At 38.7% G+C, this 15601-nt stretch overlaps 1 protein-coding gene across 4 annotated transcripts in view; it reads left to right on the forward strand.

Moving 5' to 3' along the window:
* osbpl1a (oxysterol binding protein-like 1A) overlaps positions 1 to 15601 on the forward strand; it is a 142837-nt gene that overhangs the window by 81870 nt on the left and 45366 nt on the right. For all 4 annotated transcript variants that reach the window (XM_061978166.2, XM_061978168.2, XM_061978165.2 and 1 more), the window contains exons 17-19: positions 92 to 275; positions 14312 to 14387; positions 14461 to 14595. In XM_061978166.2, coding sequence (XP_061834150.2) covers positions 92 to 275; positions 14312 to 14387; positions 14461 to 14595 — 395 coding nt within the window. The remainder of the gene's footprint in view (positions 1 to 91; positions 276 to 14311; positions 14388 to 14460; positions 14596 to 15601) is intronic.

Genomic DNA, 15601 nt, shown 5'->3' on the forward strand with positions numbered 1-15601 from the left:
TTGAAAAACACTGGTTTAATCGTCATAAAAGTTTAAATGACAAAAAGTTCATTCCGAAATGAATCCGGTCCATCTGTTTCTCCGCCGCCAGAGTCAGACTCTGAGCTCTCCCTGAGCGGCTTCGAGACGGTCGCCAGCCACTCCTGGGAGGACGAGGACCAGGGCGCCGTCATGTTCGGCGGCAGCCACTGCAGCAGTCGCCCCGACGACATGTCGCCGGGCGATCGCCATGGCAACACGGAGGAGACTCAACCCAACGGGATCACCAAGTATAGGTCAGCGCCGCTGCTTTCCCACACGGCTCCCTAAATGAGACGCTTTCATCCCTCCTCACACACACACACACACACACACACACACACACACACACACACACACACACACACACACACACACACACACACACACACACACAGTCGTGTTCATCTCCTCCCACCAGACGGTTGTCACTTTTCCCTTCTGCTCCACTAAATTTCTCACAACCAGCACCATCAGGCTGCTCCGCCTCCCAAACTGCTCCTGGAAGCTCTTCTCCTCGTGGCTTGACACTTTATTTTATTTTGTTTTCGCCGCCGATACGTCCGCCCTCAGCTCTTTCCACTTGACGTGGTGAATAATTTAGAGCGAGCGCCCCAAAGAGTTGCACTGAACAGACAGGTGTCTTTGTCAGGGGTCTTGAAATATTGACGAGGTCTCAGTGTAATGCAATAATCAGTCAGTGCTCATGATTTTAATGTTGACTGCTCTTATCTGGCAGCTTTTAATAAAAGATCCTTGCGTACACATACGCACTATATCAAGTTGGAAAGTGCTAAAAATGGCTGGCTTTTGGTGTTTCAAAGGCATTTTTCCACAGTGGTTAATTACACATGAAAAAACCTTAAATCAGGGGTGTCAAACTCAAATACAGAGTGGGCCAAAATGTAAAACTGAACAAAGCTGCGGGCCAAGGTTGAACATATTAACCTTTTAATAGGGACCCAAACAAGTTTTGCATTGAATATTGAACAAGCAAGGCTTATATAACTTTATAGTGACATGCAAAATCGAGTTTCAAAGAATAATAATAATAATTCCAAAATATCAATGGCATATCAAATACAATTTAAATAAAAATTGAATGCCTCTTTTCTATTTGCAGCCTTCTGAGGTACATGTCAACATTAACTTTTTCCACAGGCTAATAAATTTGAAAATAAAATAACAATGAATAAACCAACCATTCAGGACTTTGCAACACACTGATCTAATCTGATGTGCCCAAGCCAAATACCTGCCATCTTTTCTTGGATGCTAGTTCATTAATGACGGGGCTCAGGCTTTGAGCTGAGGCAACCTTCATTATCCAACGAAAGTGTTCATCAGTCATTATATCTCGTAGTCCACCCGGACCACCGTCTTTGGGGCGTGCTTTAAAGGCACTGCCTTTAACGTCCACTACGAGCTGTCGTCACGTCCGCTTTTCATACATTCGAACAACGTGCCGGCCCAGTCACGAGATATGTGCGGCTTCTGCATGAACACACACGAGAATGCAACACATACTTGATCAACACCGATACAGGTGGGCCGTAAAAAACAACTTTAAAACACTGTTAGAAATATACGCCACACTGTGAATCCACACCACAAAAAATGACAAACACATTTCGGGAGAACATCCGCACCATAACACAACATAAACACAACAGAACAAATACCCAGAACCCTTTGCAGCACTAACTCTTCCGGGACGCTACAATATACACCCCCGCTACCGCCTCAAGGGCCAAGTGAAATTACACGGCTATCCAGAGTTTGACATCCATGCCTTAAATAGTAAACTAGATGAGGCAATTCCTGAAGGAATTGCGTGTGAATGCTCCAATGCTGAAGTTGAAGTGAAATGCTGACAGGATGTAGTATGAATGTAAGAATAGTTTGAATTAGGGATGCCCGATAATGGCTTTTTTTGCCGATATCCGATATTCCGATATTGTCCAACTCTTGATTACCGATACCGATATCAACCGATACCGATATATACAGTCGTGGAATTAACACATTATTATGCCTAATTTGAACAACCAGGTATGGTGAAGATAAGGTCCTTTTTAAAAAAAATAATTATAAAATAAAATAAGATGAATAAATTAAAAACATTTTCTTGAATAAAAAAGAAAGCAAAACAATATAAAAACAGTTACATAGAAACTAGTAATGAATGAAAATGAGTAAAATTAACTGTTAAAGGTTAGTACTATTAGTGGACCAGCAGCACGCACAATCATGTGTGCTTATGGACTGTATCCCTTGCAGACTGTATTGATCTATACAGGTAAAAGCCAGTAAATTAGAATATTTTGAAAAACTTGATTTATTTCAGTAATTGCATTCAAAAGGTGTAACTTGTACATTATATTTATTCATTGCACACAGACTGATGCATTCAAATGTTTATTTCATTTAATTTTGATGATTTGAAGTGGCAACAAATAAAAATCCAAAATTCCGTGTGTCACAAAATTAGAATATTACTTAAGGCTAATACAAAAAAGGGATTTTTAGAAATGTTGGCCAACTGAAAAGTATGAAAATGAAAAATATGAGCATGTACAATACTCAATACTTGGTTGGAGCTCCTTTTGCCTCAATTACTGCGTTAATGCGGCGTGGCATGGAGTCGATGAGTTTCTGGCACTGCTCAGGTGTTATGAGAGCCCAGGTTGCTCTGATAGTGGCCTTCAACTCTTCTGCGTTTTTGGGTCTGGCATTCTGCATCTTCCTTTTCACAATACCCCACAGATTTTCTATGGGGCTAAGGTCAGGGGAGTTGGCGGGCCAATTTAGAACAGAAATACCATGGTCCGTAAACCAGGCACGGGTAGATTTTGCGCTGTGTGCAGGCGCCAAGTCCTGTTGGAACTTGAAATCTCCATCTCCATAGAGCAGGTCAGCAGCAAGAAGCATGAAGTGCTCTAAAACTTGCTGGTAGACGGCTGCGTTGACCCTGGATCTCAGGAAACAGAGTGGACCGACACCAGCAGATGACATGGCACCCCAAACCATCACTGATGGTGGAAACTTTACACTAGACTTCAGGCAACGTGGATCCTGTGCCTCTCCTGTCTTCCTCCAGTCTCTGGGACCTCGATTTCCAAAGGAAATGCAAAATTTGCATGGTTGGGTGATGGTTTGGGGTGCCATGTCATCTGCTGGTGTCGGTCCACTCTGTTTCCTGAGATCCAGGGTCAACGCAGCCGTCTACCAGCAAGTTTTAGAGCACTTCATGCTTCCTGCTGCTGACCTGCTCTATGGAGATGGAGATTTCAAGTTCCAACAGGACTTGGCACCTGCACACAGCGCAAAATCTACCCGTGCCTGGTTTACGGACCATGGTATTTCTGTTCTAAATTGGCCCGCCAACTCCCCTGACCTTAGCCCCATAGAAAATCTGTGGGGTATTGTGAAAAGGAAGATGCAGAATGCCAGACCCAAAAACGCAGAAGAGTTGAAGGCCACTATCAGAGCAACCTGGGCTCTCATAACACCTGAGCAGTGCCAGAAACTCATCGACTCCATGCCACGCCGCATTAACGCAGTAATTGAGGCAAAAGGAGCTCCAACCAAGTATTGAGTATTGTACATGCTCATATTTTTCATTTTCATACTTTTCAGTTGGCCAACATTTCTAAAAATCCCTTTTTTGTATTAGCCTTAAGTAATATTCTAATTTTGTGACACACGGAATTTTGGATTTTCATTTGTTGCCACTTCAAATCATCAAAATTAAATGAAATAAACATTTGAATGCATCAGTCTGTGTGCAATGAATAAATATAATGTACAAGTTACACCTTTTGAATGCAATTACTGAAATAAATCAAGTTTTTCAAAATATTCTAATTTACTGGCTTTTACCTGTATTGATATATAATGTACAAACCCCGTTTCCATATGAGTTGGGAAATTGCGTTAGATGTAAATATAAACGGAATACAATGATTTGCAAATCCTTTTTAACCCATATTCAATTGAATGCACTACAAAGACAAGATATTTGATGTTCAAACTCATAAACTTTATTTTTTTTTGCAAATAATAATTCACTTAGAATTTCATGGCTGCAACACGTTCCTAAGTAGTTGGGAAAGGACATGTTCACCACTGTGTTACATGGCCTTTCCTTTTAACAACACTTGGTAAACGTTTGGGAACTGAGGAGACACATTTTTTAAGCTTCTCAGGTAGAATTCTTTCCCATTCTTGCTTGATGTACAGCTTAAGTTGTTCAACAGTCCGGGGTCTCCGTTGTAGTATTTTAGGCTTCATAATGCGCCACACATTTTCAATGGGAGACAGGTCTGGACTACAGGCAGGCCAGTCTAGTACCCGCACTCTTTTGCTATGAAGCCACGTTGGCGTAACACGTGGCTTGGCATTGTCTTGCTGAAATAAGCAGGGACGTCCATTGTAACGTTGCTTGGATGGCAACATATGTTGCTCCAAAACCTGTATGTACCTTTCAGCATTAATGGCGCCTTCACAGATGTGTAAGTTACCCATGTCTTGGGCACTAATACACCCCCATACCATCACAGATGCTGGCTTTTCAACTTTGCTCCTATAACAATCCGGACGGTTCTTTTCCTCTTTGGTCCGGAGGACACGACGTCCACAGTTTCCAAAAACTATTTGAAATGTGGACTAGTCAGACCACAGAACACTTTTCCACTTTGTATAAGTCCACCTTAGATGAGCTCAGGCCCAGCGAAGCCGACGGCGTTATTGGTGTTGTTGATAAACGGTTTTCGCCTTGCATAGGAGAGTTTTAACTTGCACTTACAGATGTAGCGACCAACTGTAGTTACTGACAGTGGGTTTCTGAAGTGTTCCTGAGCCCATGTGGTGATATCCTTTACACACTGATGTCGTTTGTTGATGCAATACAGCCTGAGGAATCGAAGGTCACGGGCTTAGCTGCTTACGTGCAGTGATTTCTCCAGATTCTCTGAACCTTTTGATGATATTACGGACCGTAGATGGTGAAATCCCTAAATTCCTTGCAATAGCTGGTTGAGAAAGGTTTTTCTTAAACTGTTCAACAATTTGCTCACACATTTGTTGACAAAGTGGTGACCCTCGCCCCATCCTTGTTTGTGAATGACTGAGCATTTCATGGAATCTACTTTTATACCCAATCATGGCACCCACCTGTTCCCAATTTGCCTGTTCACCTGTGGGATGTTCCAAATAAGTGTTTGATGAGCATTCCTCAACTTTATCAGTATTTATTGCCACCTTTCCCAACTTCTTTGTCACGTGTCTAAAGTTAATGATTATTTGCACACAAAAAAAAGTTGATCAGTTTGAACATCAAATATGTTGTCTTTGTAGCATATTCAATTGAATATGGGTTGAAAATGATTTGTAAATCATTGTATTCCGTTTATATTTACATCGCACACAATTTCCCAACTCATATGGAAACGGGGTTTGTAGATGCGGGAAATATCGCTCAAAGGAAGACATGAAACTGCTACAGGAAAATACCAAAACAAGAGAAAAAGCCACCAAAATAGGAGCGCAAGACAAGAAGTAAAACACTACACACAGGAAAACAGCAAACAACTCAAATTAAGTCAGGGCGTGATGTGACAGGTGATGATAGTACACTTACTTTGAGACAAGAACTATAGTGATGCATGCTTGGTTATGGTTTAAAGTCATACCCAACAATTGCGACAACGACTTTTTGCTGTGAACTGAGTGTCGTTTTTTAAGGATTTCTGCTGGTGGTGTGCCTCCGGATTTTTTCAACGCGAAAAATGTGCCTTGGCTCAAAAAAGGTTGAAAAACACTGGTCTACATAACATGTGACGGTGGTTCGTTGGTCAAAATGTTCAATAGATTATGTTTTACAGACACTTTAGAATCTGAATTGCCTTCAATTGAGCACTTTTCCCCTAACCTGTTTTTGGTTTGTAAATCAGCACTAAATAAGTTAAGCTTGCGACAGCATTTGTTGGTTGTGGGTTGTTGTGGCGATCAGCTAATGGGGATCCTTAATAAAAATAAAAATAAATGTAAAATAAAAAAAATCCTAGTAAGTGTTTTTGCTGTGTTCCAGCATTTTCGGTTTTGTTTCCCTTGTAGTATGTCCGTTCAGAGCACTCTGGTGTTGCTCTTCCTTTTTCTTTTGTTTGTTTTATTAATAAATCCCCTTTTTAAAGTCACTACAACCTCCGTCGTCTCACTCGACGCAGCCCTTGACATATATAGATATATCATTTTATAGTATGTTTTTATATGTATATGCACATTTGTTTTTTGAAAAAAGGCTAAAATAATGCAATATTTTTAATATAGTGCGGTCAAATTATTAATTTTTAAAAACAATTTCTTATTTTTTTATTATTTTGATTATTTGCCATTAATCATAGTTCTGTTAACTTAAAGACCCCAATATTTTGACACAAATGCAATTTCTTTCTTTCTTTAGTTTATTTCGAACATGAACACACTTACAGTATAATACATCACGCAGTTTCATATCATTTCACTTTACATCATGTCCGAAAAGGAGTAGGAAGAAGCAAAGCTTATTTAATCCTACCCCTTTCCCAAAGATAAGACCTTCTGGAGGAAAGTTATCATGCCATGATTTTACCAGCTGGGAATAGATTTTCCACCGTGTGGCCCCTGAGCTAAAAAATACTTTGACATCCCTGGTTTAAAAATAAAGGTTGTCCAAATTGTGGCTCGGAGGCCATTAGCAGACTGCGGTTTGTTTTTACTGGCCTGCAAAAAAAAAAAAAAAAAAAAAAAAAGGGGAACATTTGGAAAAATTTTGCAAAAAGCCACAATGTAAAAATAATTTGGAGGTAATCCTCCATTCTCATTGTCCCATTTACTCTCTGTAAAGCACCGGTTCCATTGGCAGCAAAACAGGCCCAGAGCATAGTACTACCACCACCATGCTTGACGGTAGGCATGGTGTTCCTGGGATTAAAGGCCTCACCTTTTCTCTTTTTTTTTTTTTTTTTTTTTTCATTTTATTTTCATTGACATCCAGCATCAGAAATTCCTATCCATTCCATCATATTCACATAAATCATATATCTATTGTCTGCCCTAAATGTCAAAATATTTTTGTATATATCCCACCCATACCACAACAAAAACAAAGTAATATCTACAAATACATCGATTAAATAAACAGAAAAAAAATAAAATAAAATAATAATAATACATTAATCATAATAATAATCAGAAATAAAATTAAATATAAATAGATGCATATATATACAGTATATATACACACACATACACATATATAAATATATATATACATACATACATTTACACATATAGGGAGTAATCCCTTTTTTACATTTTTTTTTTTTGCAGTATAATCACTAATTCGAAAAATTAAAGTCAGGTTTATGGGGCGTGACATAGTTGACCCAATTTTCCCAGTATGAAGTAAATTTCTCCAATTTATAATTAATAAAGGCAGTTATCTTCTCCATTTTATATATGTCCATTGTTGTTTCTATCCAATGCTTCAAAGTTGGGCTCTCCTGGGATATCCATTTCCTAGTAATAGTCTTTTTACAAGCCACCAGTAGAATATTCATTAAGTGTTTATCCATGATTTTACCAGTCCGGCCCATTTGGGAATAGATTTTCCTGCGTGTGGCCCCTGAGCTGAAAATGAGTTTGACACCCCTGGTTTAAATAAAGGTTGTCCAAAGTGTGGCTCGGAGGCCATTTGCAGACTGCGGTTTGTAAGGAACATTTGGAAAAATTGAGCGAAAAGCCGCAATTTTTACTTCAGAATGTCATAGATAAACATTTTTAGATTCTAAAATGTTTGAATGCACATTTATTTTCTCCATCTAAAATCGCGTCGGGGGCTGTTTTGAAGTGAAATTTGCCAGCCAGCACACCAGTCGGAGTCTCATCACTCATCTCTGCAGAGACTTATGTATTAACCTGATCGCTGACCCTCCGGCAACACCTGTGTTAGGGACACTCTTCTTAGTGGAGGCCGTGATCTGGAAAAAGCGGGAGACCGCTGGCAGCTTGCAGGTTAAGCTGTGTTTAATGTCCAAAATACAAACTAGAGTGCAGCGAGGTAAATGCACAGGAAAAACACATGGGACGCCGTGCGTGAGAAAAGTAGCCGACGGAGAGCTAATAACAAACAAAAGTAGTTTAAGAAAGACGCAATGATCCCACAACAACAAAGAAATCACCCACGGGTGATGAAGACGGCACAGCGCCAAGCAGCAGTGTTTGAGTTTGAGTTTATTTGGAACATGCAAGCATACAAGATGATACATCACAATCTCCAGTTTCTCTTTTCAACATGTTCGAAAAGGAGTAGGAAGAAGCAGAGCTTATTTAATCCAACCCCTTTTCTTTTACATAACAGTTGCTAAAACTTTTGTTCACTTCCTGTTCTCAATTTATTCACAATATACTCCATAAGTAATCACAATAAAAATAAGTAAATAAATAATAATTGGTGAAGTAAGTTACATTTCATATGATGAGATAAGTAAGATTATTTTGAGAGTGAAAGAATGGATGAATTAAATAAATTCAGAATGTTTATCATGGTTCTTCTTTTTTGTACTTTGTAAACACTTTAAGTTTGAAGAGTTTCTTGAAGTGGATCATATTACTATATTGTTTGATTGCTTTGCTTAATCCATTCCATAATTTAATTCCACATACTGATATACTGAAGGTCTTAAGTGTTGTACGTGCATACAAATGTTTTAAATTACATTTCTCTCTGAGATTATATTTCTCCTCTTTTTTTGAGAATAATTGTTGTATATTCTTGGGTAGCAGGTTATAGTTTGCTTTGTGTATAATTTTAGCTGTTTGCAAATTCACTATGTCGTGGAATTTCAGTATCTTTGATTCAATAAATAAAGGGTTTGTATGTTCTCTATATCCAACATTATGTAATATTCTAACTGATCTTTTTTGTAACACCGTTAATGAATGAAGTGTACTTTTGTAATTATTTCCCCATATTTCTACACAGTAACTCAGATATGGTAACACTAGTGAGCAGTAGAGAATATGAAGTGATTTTTGGTCTAGAACATGTTTTGCTTTATTCATTATTGATGTGTTTCTTGCTACTTTATGTTGTATATTTTTTACGTGAGATTTCCAGTTCAATTTATCATCAATCATTATACCTAGAAATTTGGTTTCATTTACTCTTTCAATTTCTATTCCGTCTATTTGTATTTGTGTTTGACTTTCTCTTCTACTGTTACCAAATAGCATTGTTTTAGTTTTACTGAGATTCAACGATAGTCTGTTTTTGTCAAACCATCTTTTTAATTTGTTAATTTCTTCTGTTATTATTTATATTATCTTCTGTGTGTTCTCTCCTGAACAAAACGCTGTTGTATCATCCGCAAATAATACTAACTTAAAATCTTTTGTAACTTTACAAATGTCATTTATATAGAGATTGAATAATTTAGGTCCTAGTATTGATCCCTGAGGTACACCACAGGATATATTTAGCGTTGTAGACGTGTGTTCGCCTAGCTTCACGTATTGTTTCCTGTTCATTAGATAACTTCTTATCCAGTTTAAGACTAACCCTCTGATGCCATATCGTTCTAGTTTTTTGATTAAAATATTGTGATTAATTGTGTCAAATGCTTTAGTTAGATCCATAAAAACTGCTGCCGCACATTTTTTACTATCTATTGCATTGGTAATTTCTTCTGTAATTTCAATTAAAGCCATCGAAGTTGAAACATTAGCTCTGTATCCATATTGGTTCTCTTCGAGTATTCTATTTTTATTTATGAAACTCTCTAATCTGTTATTGAACAGTTTTTCAATGATTTTAGAAAATTGTGGAAGTAAGGAAACAGGTCTATAGTTTGTAAATTGATGTTTGTCGCCAGTCTTGTAAATTGGTGCAACTTTAGCTATTTTCATTTTGTTTGGAAATGTACCTGTTTGAAATGATAGGTTACTAATATACATTAATGGTCCTGAGATCTCTTCAATAACCTTTTTTATCGTTTCCATATCAATTCCGTTACAATCAGTTGAAGTCTTAGATTTACATTTTTTCACGATTGTAACTATTTCCTCCTGTGTCACATTACTGAGGAACATGGAGTTGGGATTTCGCTCTATGGTATCATTATAGTCCTCAATTGAAACTGGGTCTGGAATCCTTTCTTCCAATTTTGGTCCAATATTTACAAAATAATTATTGTAGCTTTCAACTACTTCCTTTATGTTGTCATTTTTTTTTATTTCCGTCTAAGAAGTATTGAGGGTAGTCCCTCTTAGTGCCATTTTTAATAATGCTATTGAAGACGCCCCATGTTGCTCTCATATTATTTTTGTTCCTGTCCAATAATTCACTGTAATATTCTTTTCTACATGATCGTAGTATGTATGTTAACTTGTTTTTATGCTTTTTGTACTTAATTTCTGCCTCTGTAGTTATTTGTGCTATAAATTTCCTATATAGTGTATTCTTCTTCTTACAAGCATTTTTTAATCCTTTTGTCATCCATGGTTGATTATTCTTTCTCTGCTTATTACTGAGTTGTATCCATGGACAATGTTTGTCATAAAGTATTATGAACTTGTTTAAGAAATGTTCATATGCGCTGAAGCCAGTGCAGGAACAACACAAACAGAACAGGAAGTGGGAACAAAATAAGAGCACAAGAAAGGAAGTCAACCAAAAACTGAGCAAAGAATGAATCGTAACACCTTGCCACCTTTCAGGTAACCGTTAATGCAAAAGACCATGTGCTCTCAAAATTAAAGTACTTCATCTGCATTAATGCAAATATTTTTGCTGATAAGTTCTCATGCGTTCACTCTCACAGCCTCGATTTAAAGACATATATTTGTGTTATGAGTTGCGGCTTTTTCTATTTACATTGCGGCTTTTTGCTCAATTTATCCAAATGTTCCTTAGGCCAGTAAAAACAAACCGCAGTCTGCAAATGGCCTCCGAGCCACACTTTGGACACCCTTTATTCAAACTAATTTTAGCTCAGGGGGCCACACGCAGGAAAATCTATTCCCAGGTGGACCGGACTGGTAAAATCATGGCATGATAACTTTCCTCCAGAAGGTCTTTTGTCCATGTGATGTCAGATGAAACAAAAATGGAGCTGTTTGGCCACAATACCCAGCAATATGTTTGGAGGAGAAATCCCAGGAACACCAAACCTACCGTCAAGCATGGTGGTGGTAGTATTATGCTCTTGGCCTGTTTTGCTGCCAATGGAACTTGTGCTTTACAGAGAGTAAATGGGACAATGAAAAAGGAGGATTACCATCAAATTATTTTTACATTGTGGCTTTTTGCTAAATTTTTCCTTTTTTTTTTTTTTTGCAAGCCAATAAAAACAAACCGCACTCTGCAAATGGCCTCTCCGAGCCACACTTTGGACAGCCTTTATTTAAACCAGGGGTGTCAAACTAATTTTTAGCTCAGGGGCCACACGGAGGAAAATCTATTCTCAGGTGGGCCGGACTGGTAAAATCATGGCATGATAACTTAAAAACAAAGACGACTTCAGATTGTTTTCTTTGTTTTACTTTGGCCAAATATGGAACAAACACATGCTGAAAATGTACAAATCACAAATAATCCTTTTGGCAAAACTCTTCCGAGGGATAAAAAAAAAAGGTGTGCGGTTTGAAAAACACAACGAACGTAGACTTTGTCTCAGTGTATCTACAAAGCCAAAAAACATGATGTGACAGGTGGTGACAGTACACCTACTTTGAGACAAGAGCTATATTAATGCATGGTTGGTTATGGTTTGAATTCATATCAAACAATTGCGAGAACGACTTTTTATTGTCCATACTGGCTGCTGAGTTTAATTGTTTAATATTTTCTGCAGGTGGCGTGCCTCAGAATTTTTTCAATGGAAAAAAAATGTGCCTGGCTCAGAAAAGGTTGAAAAACACTGACTTAGAATATGTTCCTATAGTGTCCAAATAACTCTAAATTAAGTCTTTGTTACTCAGAATATGTTCCCTTAGTGTCCAAATAATTCTAAATTAAGTCTTTGTTACTAAGAATACTAAAGTGTTACCAAAAATGTGTCTGGGGGCCGGTATATCTATTTTTAGGAACACTAATACAAAACCTCACAATAATGTCTGATTGAATGCTAAAAACATTGAAAAACGGAATGGAATTTAACATTTTTTTACTGAATGAGACACCCAGAATGTGCATGAAAATAAAGAGTGTGGGATTTACAATATTAACTATGAACGATAAAACACTGAATATTGACAACAAATGAACGCCACACCCCCTCTCCATCCACATATTTTTACAATCAAGCGAAACACAACAAAAATACAACAAACACAATGAAATATGAACGCGAAGGGTAAAAAAAAAAAACACCTACAATGTGATATATCTGATGTATCACTAAGCTTTAGAACTTTATGGTAAAAAAATCTCCTTCCACGTTTGTCCCTGAGACCCGCATTTCATGCTGGCCGCTTTGGAAACACTCTGTGGAAACGCTCCCCACTCACACTGCTCGGTGCCTCGTCTGAACTGCTGTAACGTACTTTACCATAGTAACTAATTAGATTACCATAGTAACTAATTACATTACCATAGTAACTAGTATATCATGCAAAAGCGCAGATTCCAACCATTGAAATACTTTTGTATAGGTCAGGGGTCGGCAACCCACGGCTCTAGAGCCGCATGCGGCTCTTTAGCGCCGCCCTAGTGGCTCTCTGGAGCTTTTTAAAAAAATGTATGAAAAATGGAAAAAGATGAGGGGAAAAAAATATATTTTTGTTTTAATATAGTTTCTGTAGGAGGACAAACATGACACAAACCTCCCTAATTGTTACAAAGCACACTGTTTATATTAAACATGCTTCACTGATTCCAGTATTTGGCGAGCGCCGTTTTGTCCTACTAATTTTGGCGGTCCTTGAACTCACCGTAGTTTGTTTACATGTATAACTTTCTCCGACTTTCTAGGACGTGTTTTATGCCACTTCTTTTTCTGTCTCATTTTGTCCACCAAACTTTTAAGGTTGTGCATGAAAGGTGAGTTTTGTTGATGTTATTGACTTGTGTGGAGTGCTAATCAGACATATTTGGTCACTGCGTGACTGCAAGCTAATCGATGCTAACAGGCTATTTAGGCTAGCTATATGTACATATTGCATCATTATGCCTCATTTGTAGCTATATTTGAGCTCATTTAGTTTCCTTTAAGTCCTCTTAATTCCATGACACACTATCTGTATGTAATATGGCTTTTAATTTTTTGCGGCTCCAGACAGATTTGTTTTTGTATTTTTGGTCCAATATGGCTCTTTCAACATTTTGGGTTGCCGACCCCTGGTATAGGTCAAGAGTTACGGTCATTTGAAAACATCAATGCACATCATAATGGCAGCTACAGTTTCTGTCAGGTTCAAACACTGATGACATCTATTAAACAGACAAAGAAGCAAGGAATCAAACTGAGACAGAATTAAATTTGGCTCAATGAGGGGAAACGCGTAGATCTGTACCCTTGTACTGTGTCCCACCACGTTCTGACGAAAGATTGTACGCCTCCTCTTTTATTCGGACTTTCCCTGATTACATGGCAACAGCTGTTTTTAAAGGAAGGGGGTCGTAAACAGCCGTCGCCTTTGGTTACAAAACAGTTCAAAGAAAAGTTGAGGTCCTGCTTCCTCTCCGCTTTGTAGATGTCGGGTCTAGACAAAATCTTCCTGTGGATTACAATACATCAAAGAAACCGACACCTTCATGTCGCTTCCCATCCTACACAGTGGAGTTTTACAAGCCTTTTGATTGGTAAGATCAAAGACAGCTTTTGCCATCTCGCCGGGAACTCATTGAAAGTTTTGTGATAACTTGGATACAATTATTCTGACAGTTTCCATCTTAAAGATCTAAAAACAAAAATATGTAGGAATGTCCGGCGGGCCAGACTGAAAAGCTTAACGGGCCGCAGGTGGCCCCCGAGCCTTAATTTGCCCAGGTCTGCATTAGAGTATGGACATTCTGAGCCTTGCCAATACTGCAGCACACACTCAATACCGCCGCTCACTGGGTTTTGTTCCGCCATGTCACACTAAGCATAAAAGCCGTGCTCTCGGTGATATGACGCCTGCAGCGATACTAAGACGCTTCATCAAATGAATGCTGTCTTCTTAAAGAGAATTAGTCAACTCAAACTAAGTTTTAATTCCTCTGTGACGGGTACAGAAAAAAATGAGTATTAACGTACGCGTGTTGTTTTAGGAGCAGCCTACCTGCGCCGATGTTTTCCAGAAATGACTTCAGTATTTGGAGCATACTGAGAAACTGCATTGGGATGGTGAGGAATGCATCTACGGCCCCCATTTTGGCGAGGGGTTTTGACTGATGAATAACTTATTTTTTGGTTCCAGGAGCTCTCCAAGATCACCATGCCGGTGATCTTTAACGAGCCGCTCAGCTTCCTGCAGCGTCTGACCGAGTACATGGAGCACACCTACCTCATCCACCAGGCCAACGCCACCTCGGACTCCGTTGACAGGATGAAGGTAGACCACGAGTCGAACATGTGACGTGCGTTGGTGATATCTACAAACCCCGTTTCCATATGAGTTGGGAAATTGTGTTAGATGTAAATATAAACGGAATACAATGATTTGCAAATCATTTTCAACCCATATTCAGTTGAATATGCTACAAAGACAACATATTTGATGTTCAAACTGATAAACTTTTTTTTTTTTTTGCAAATAATCATTAACTGTAGAATTTGATGCCAGCAACACGTGACAAAGAAGTTGGGAAAGGTGGCAATAAATACTGATAAAGTTGAGGAATGCTCATCAAACACTTATTTGGAACATCCCACAGGTGAACAGGCAAATTGAGAACAGGTGGGTGCCATGATTGGGTATAAAAGTAGATTTTATGAAATACTCAGTCATTCACAAACAAGGATGGGGCGAGGGTCACCAGCTATTGCAAGGAATTTAGGGATTTCACCATCTACGGGCCGTAATATCATCAAAGGGTTCAGAGAATCTGGAGAAATCACTGCACGTAAGCAGCTAAGCCCATGACCTTCGATCCCTCAGGCTGTACTGCATCAACAAGCGACATCAGTGTGTAAAGGATATCACCACATGGGCTCAGGAACACTTCAGAAACCCACTGTCAGTAACTACAGTTGGTCGCTACTTCTGTAAGTGCAAGTTAAAACTCTCCTATGCAAGGCGAAAACCATTTATCAACAACACCCAGAAACACCGTCGGCTTCGCTGGGCCTGAGCTCATCTAAGATGGACTGATGCAAAGTGGAAAAGTGTTCTGTGGTCTGACGAGTCCACATTTCAAATTGTTTTTGGAAAATGTGGACATCGTGTCCTCCGGACCAAAGAGGAAAAGAACCATCCGGATTGTTATAGGCGCAAAGTTGAAAAGCCAGCATCTGTGATGGTATGGGGGTGTATTAGTGCCCAAGACATGGGTAACTTACACATCTGTGAAGGCGCCATTAATGCTGAAAGGTACATACAGGATTTGGAGCCATCCAAG

Source organism: Nerophis lumbriciformis, linkage group LG18, assembly GCF_033978685.3.
Source record: "Nerophis lumbriciformis linkage group LG18, RoL_Nlum_v2.1, whole genome shotgun sequence".
Lineage (NCBI taxonomy): Eukaryota > Metazoa > Chordata > Actinopteri > Syngnathiformes > Syngnathidae > Nerophis > Nerophis lumbriciformis.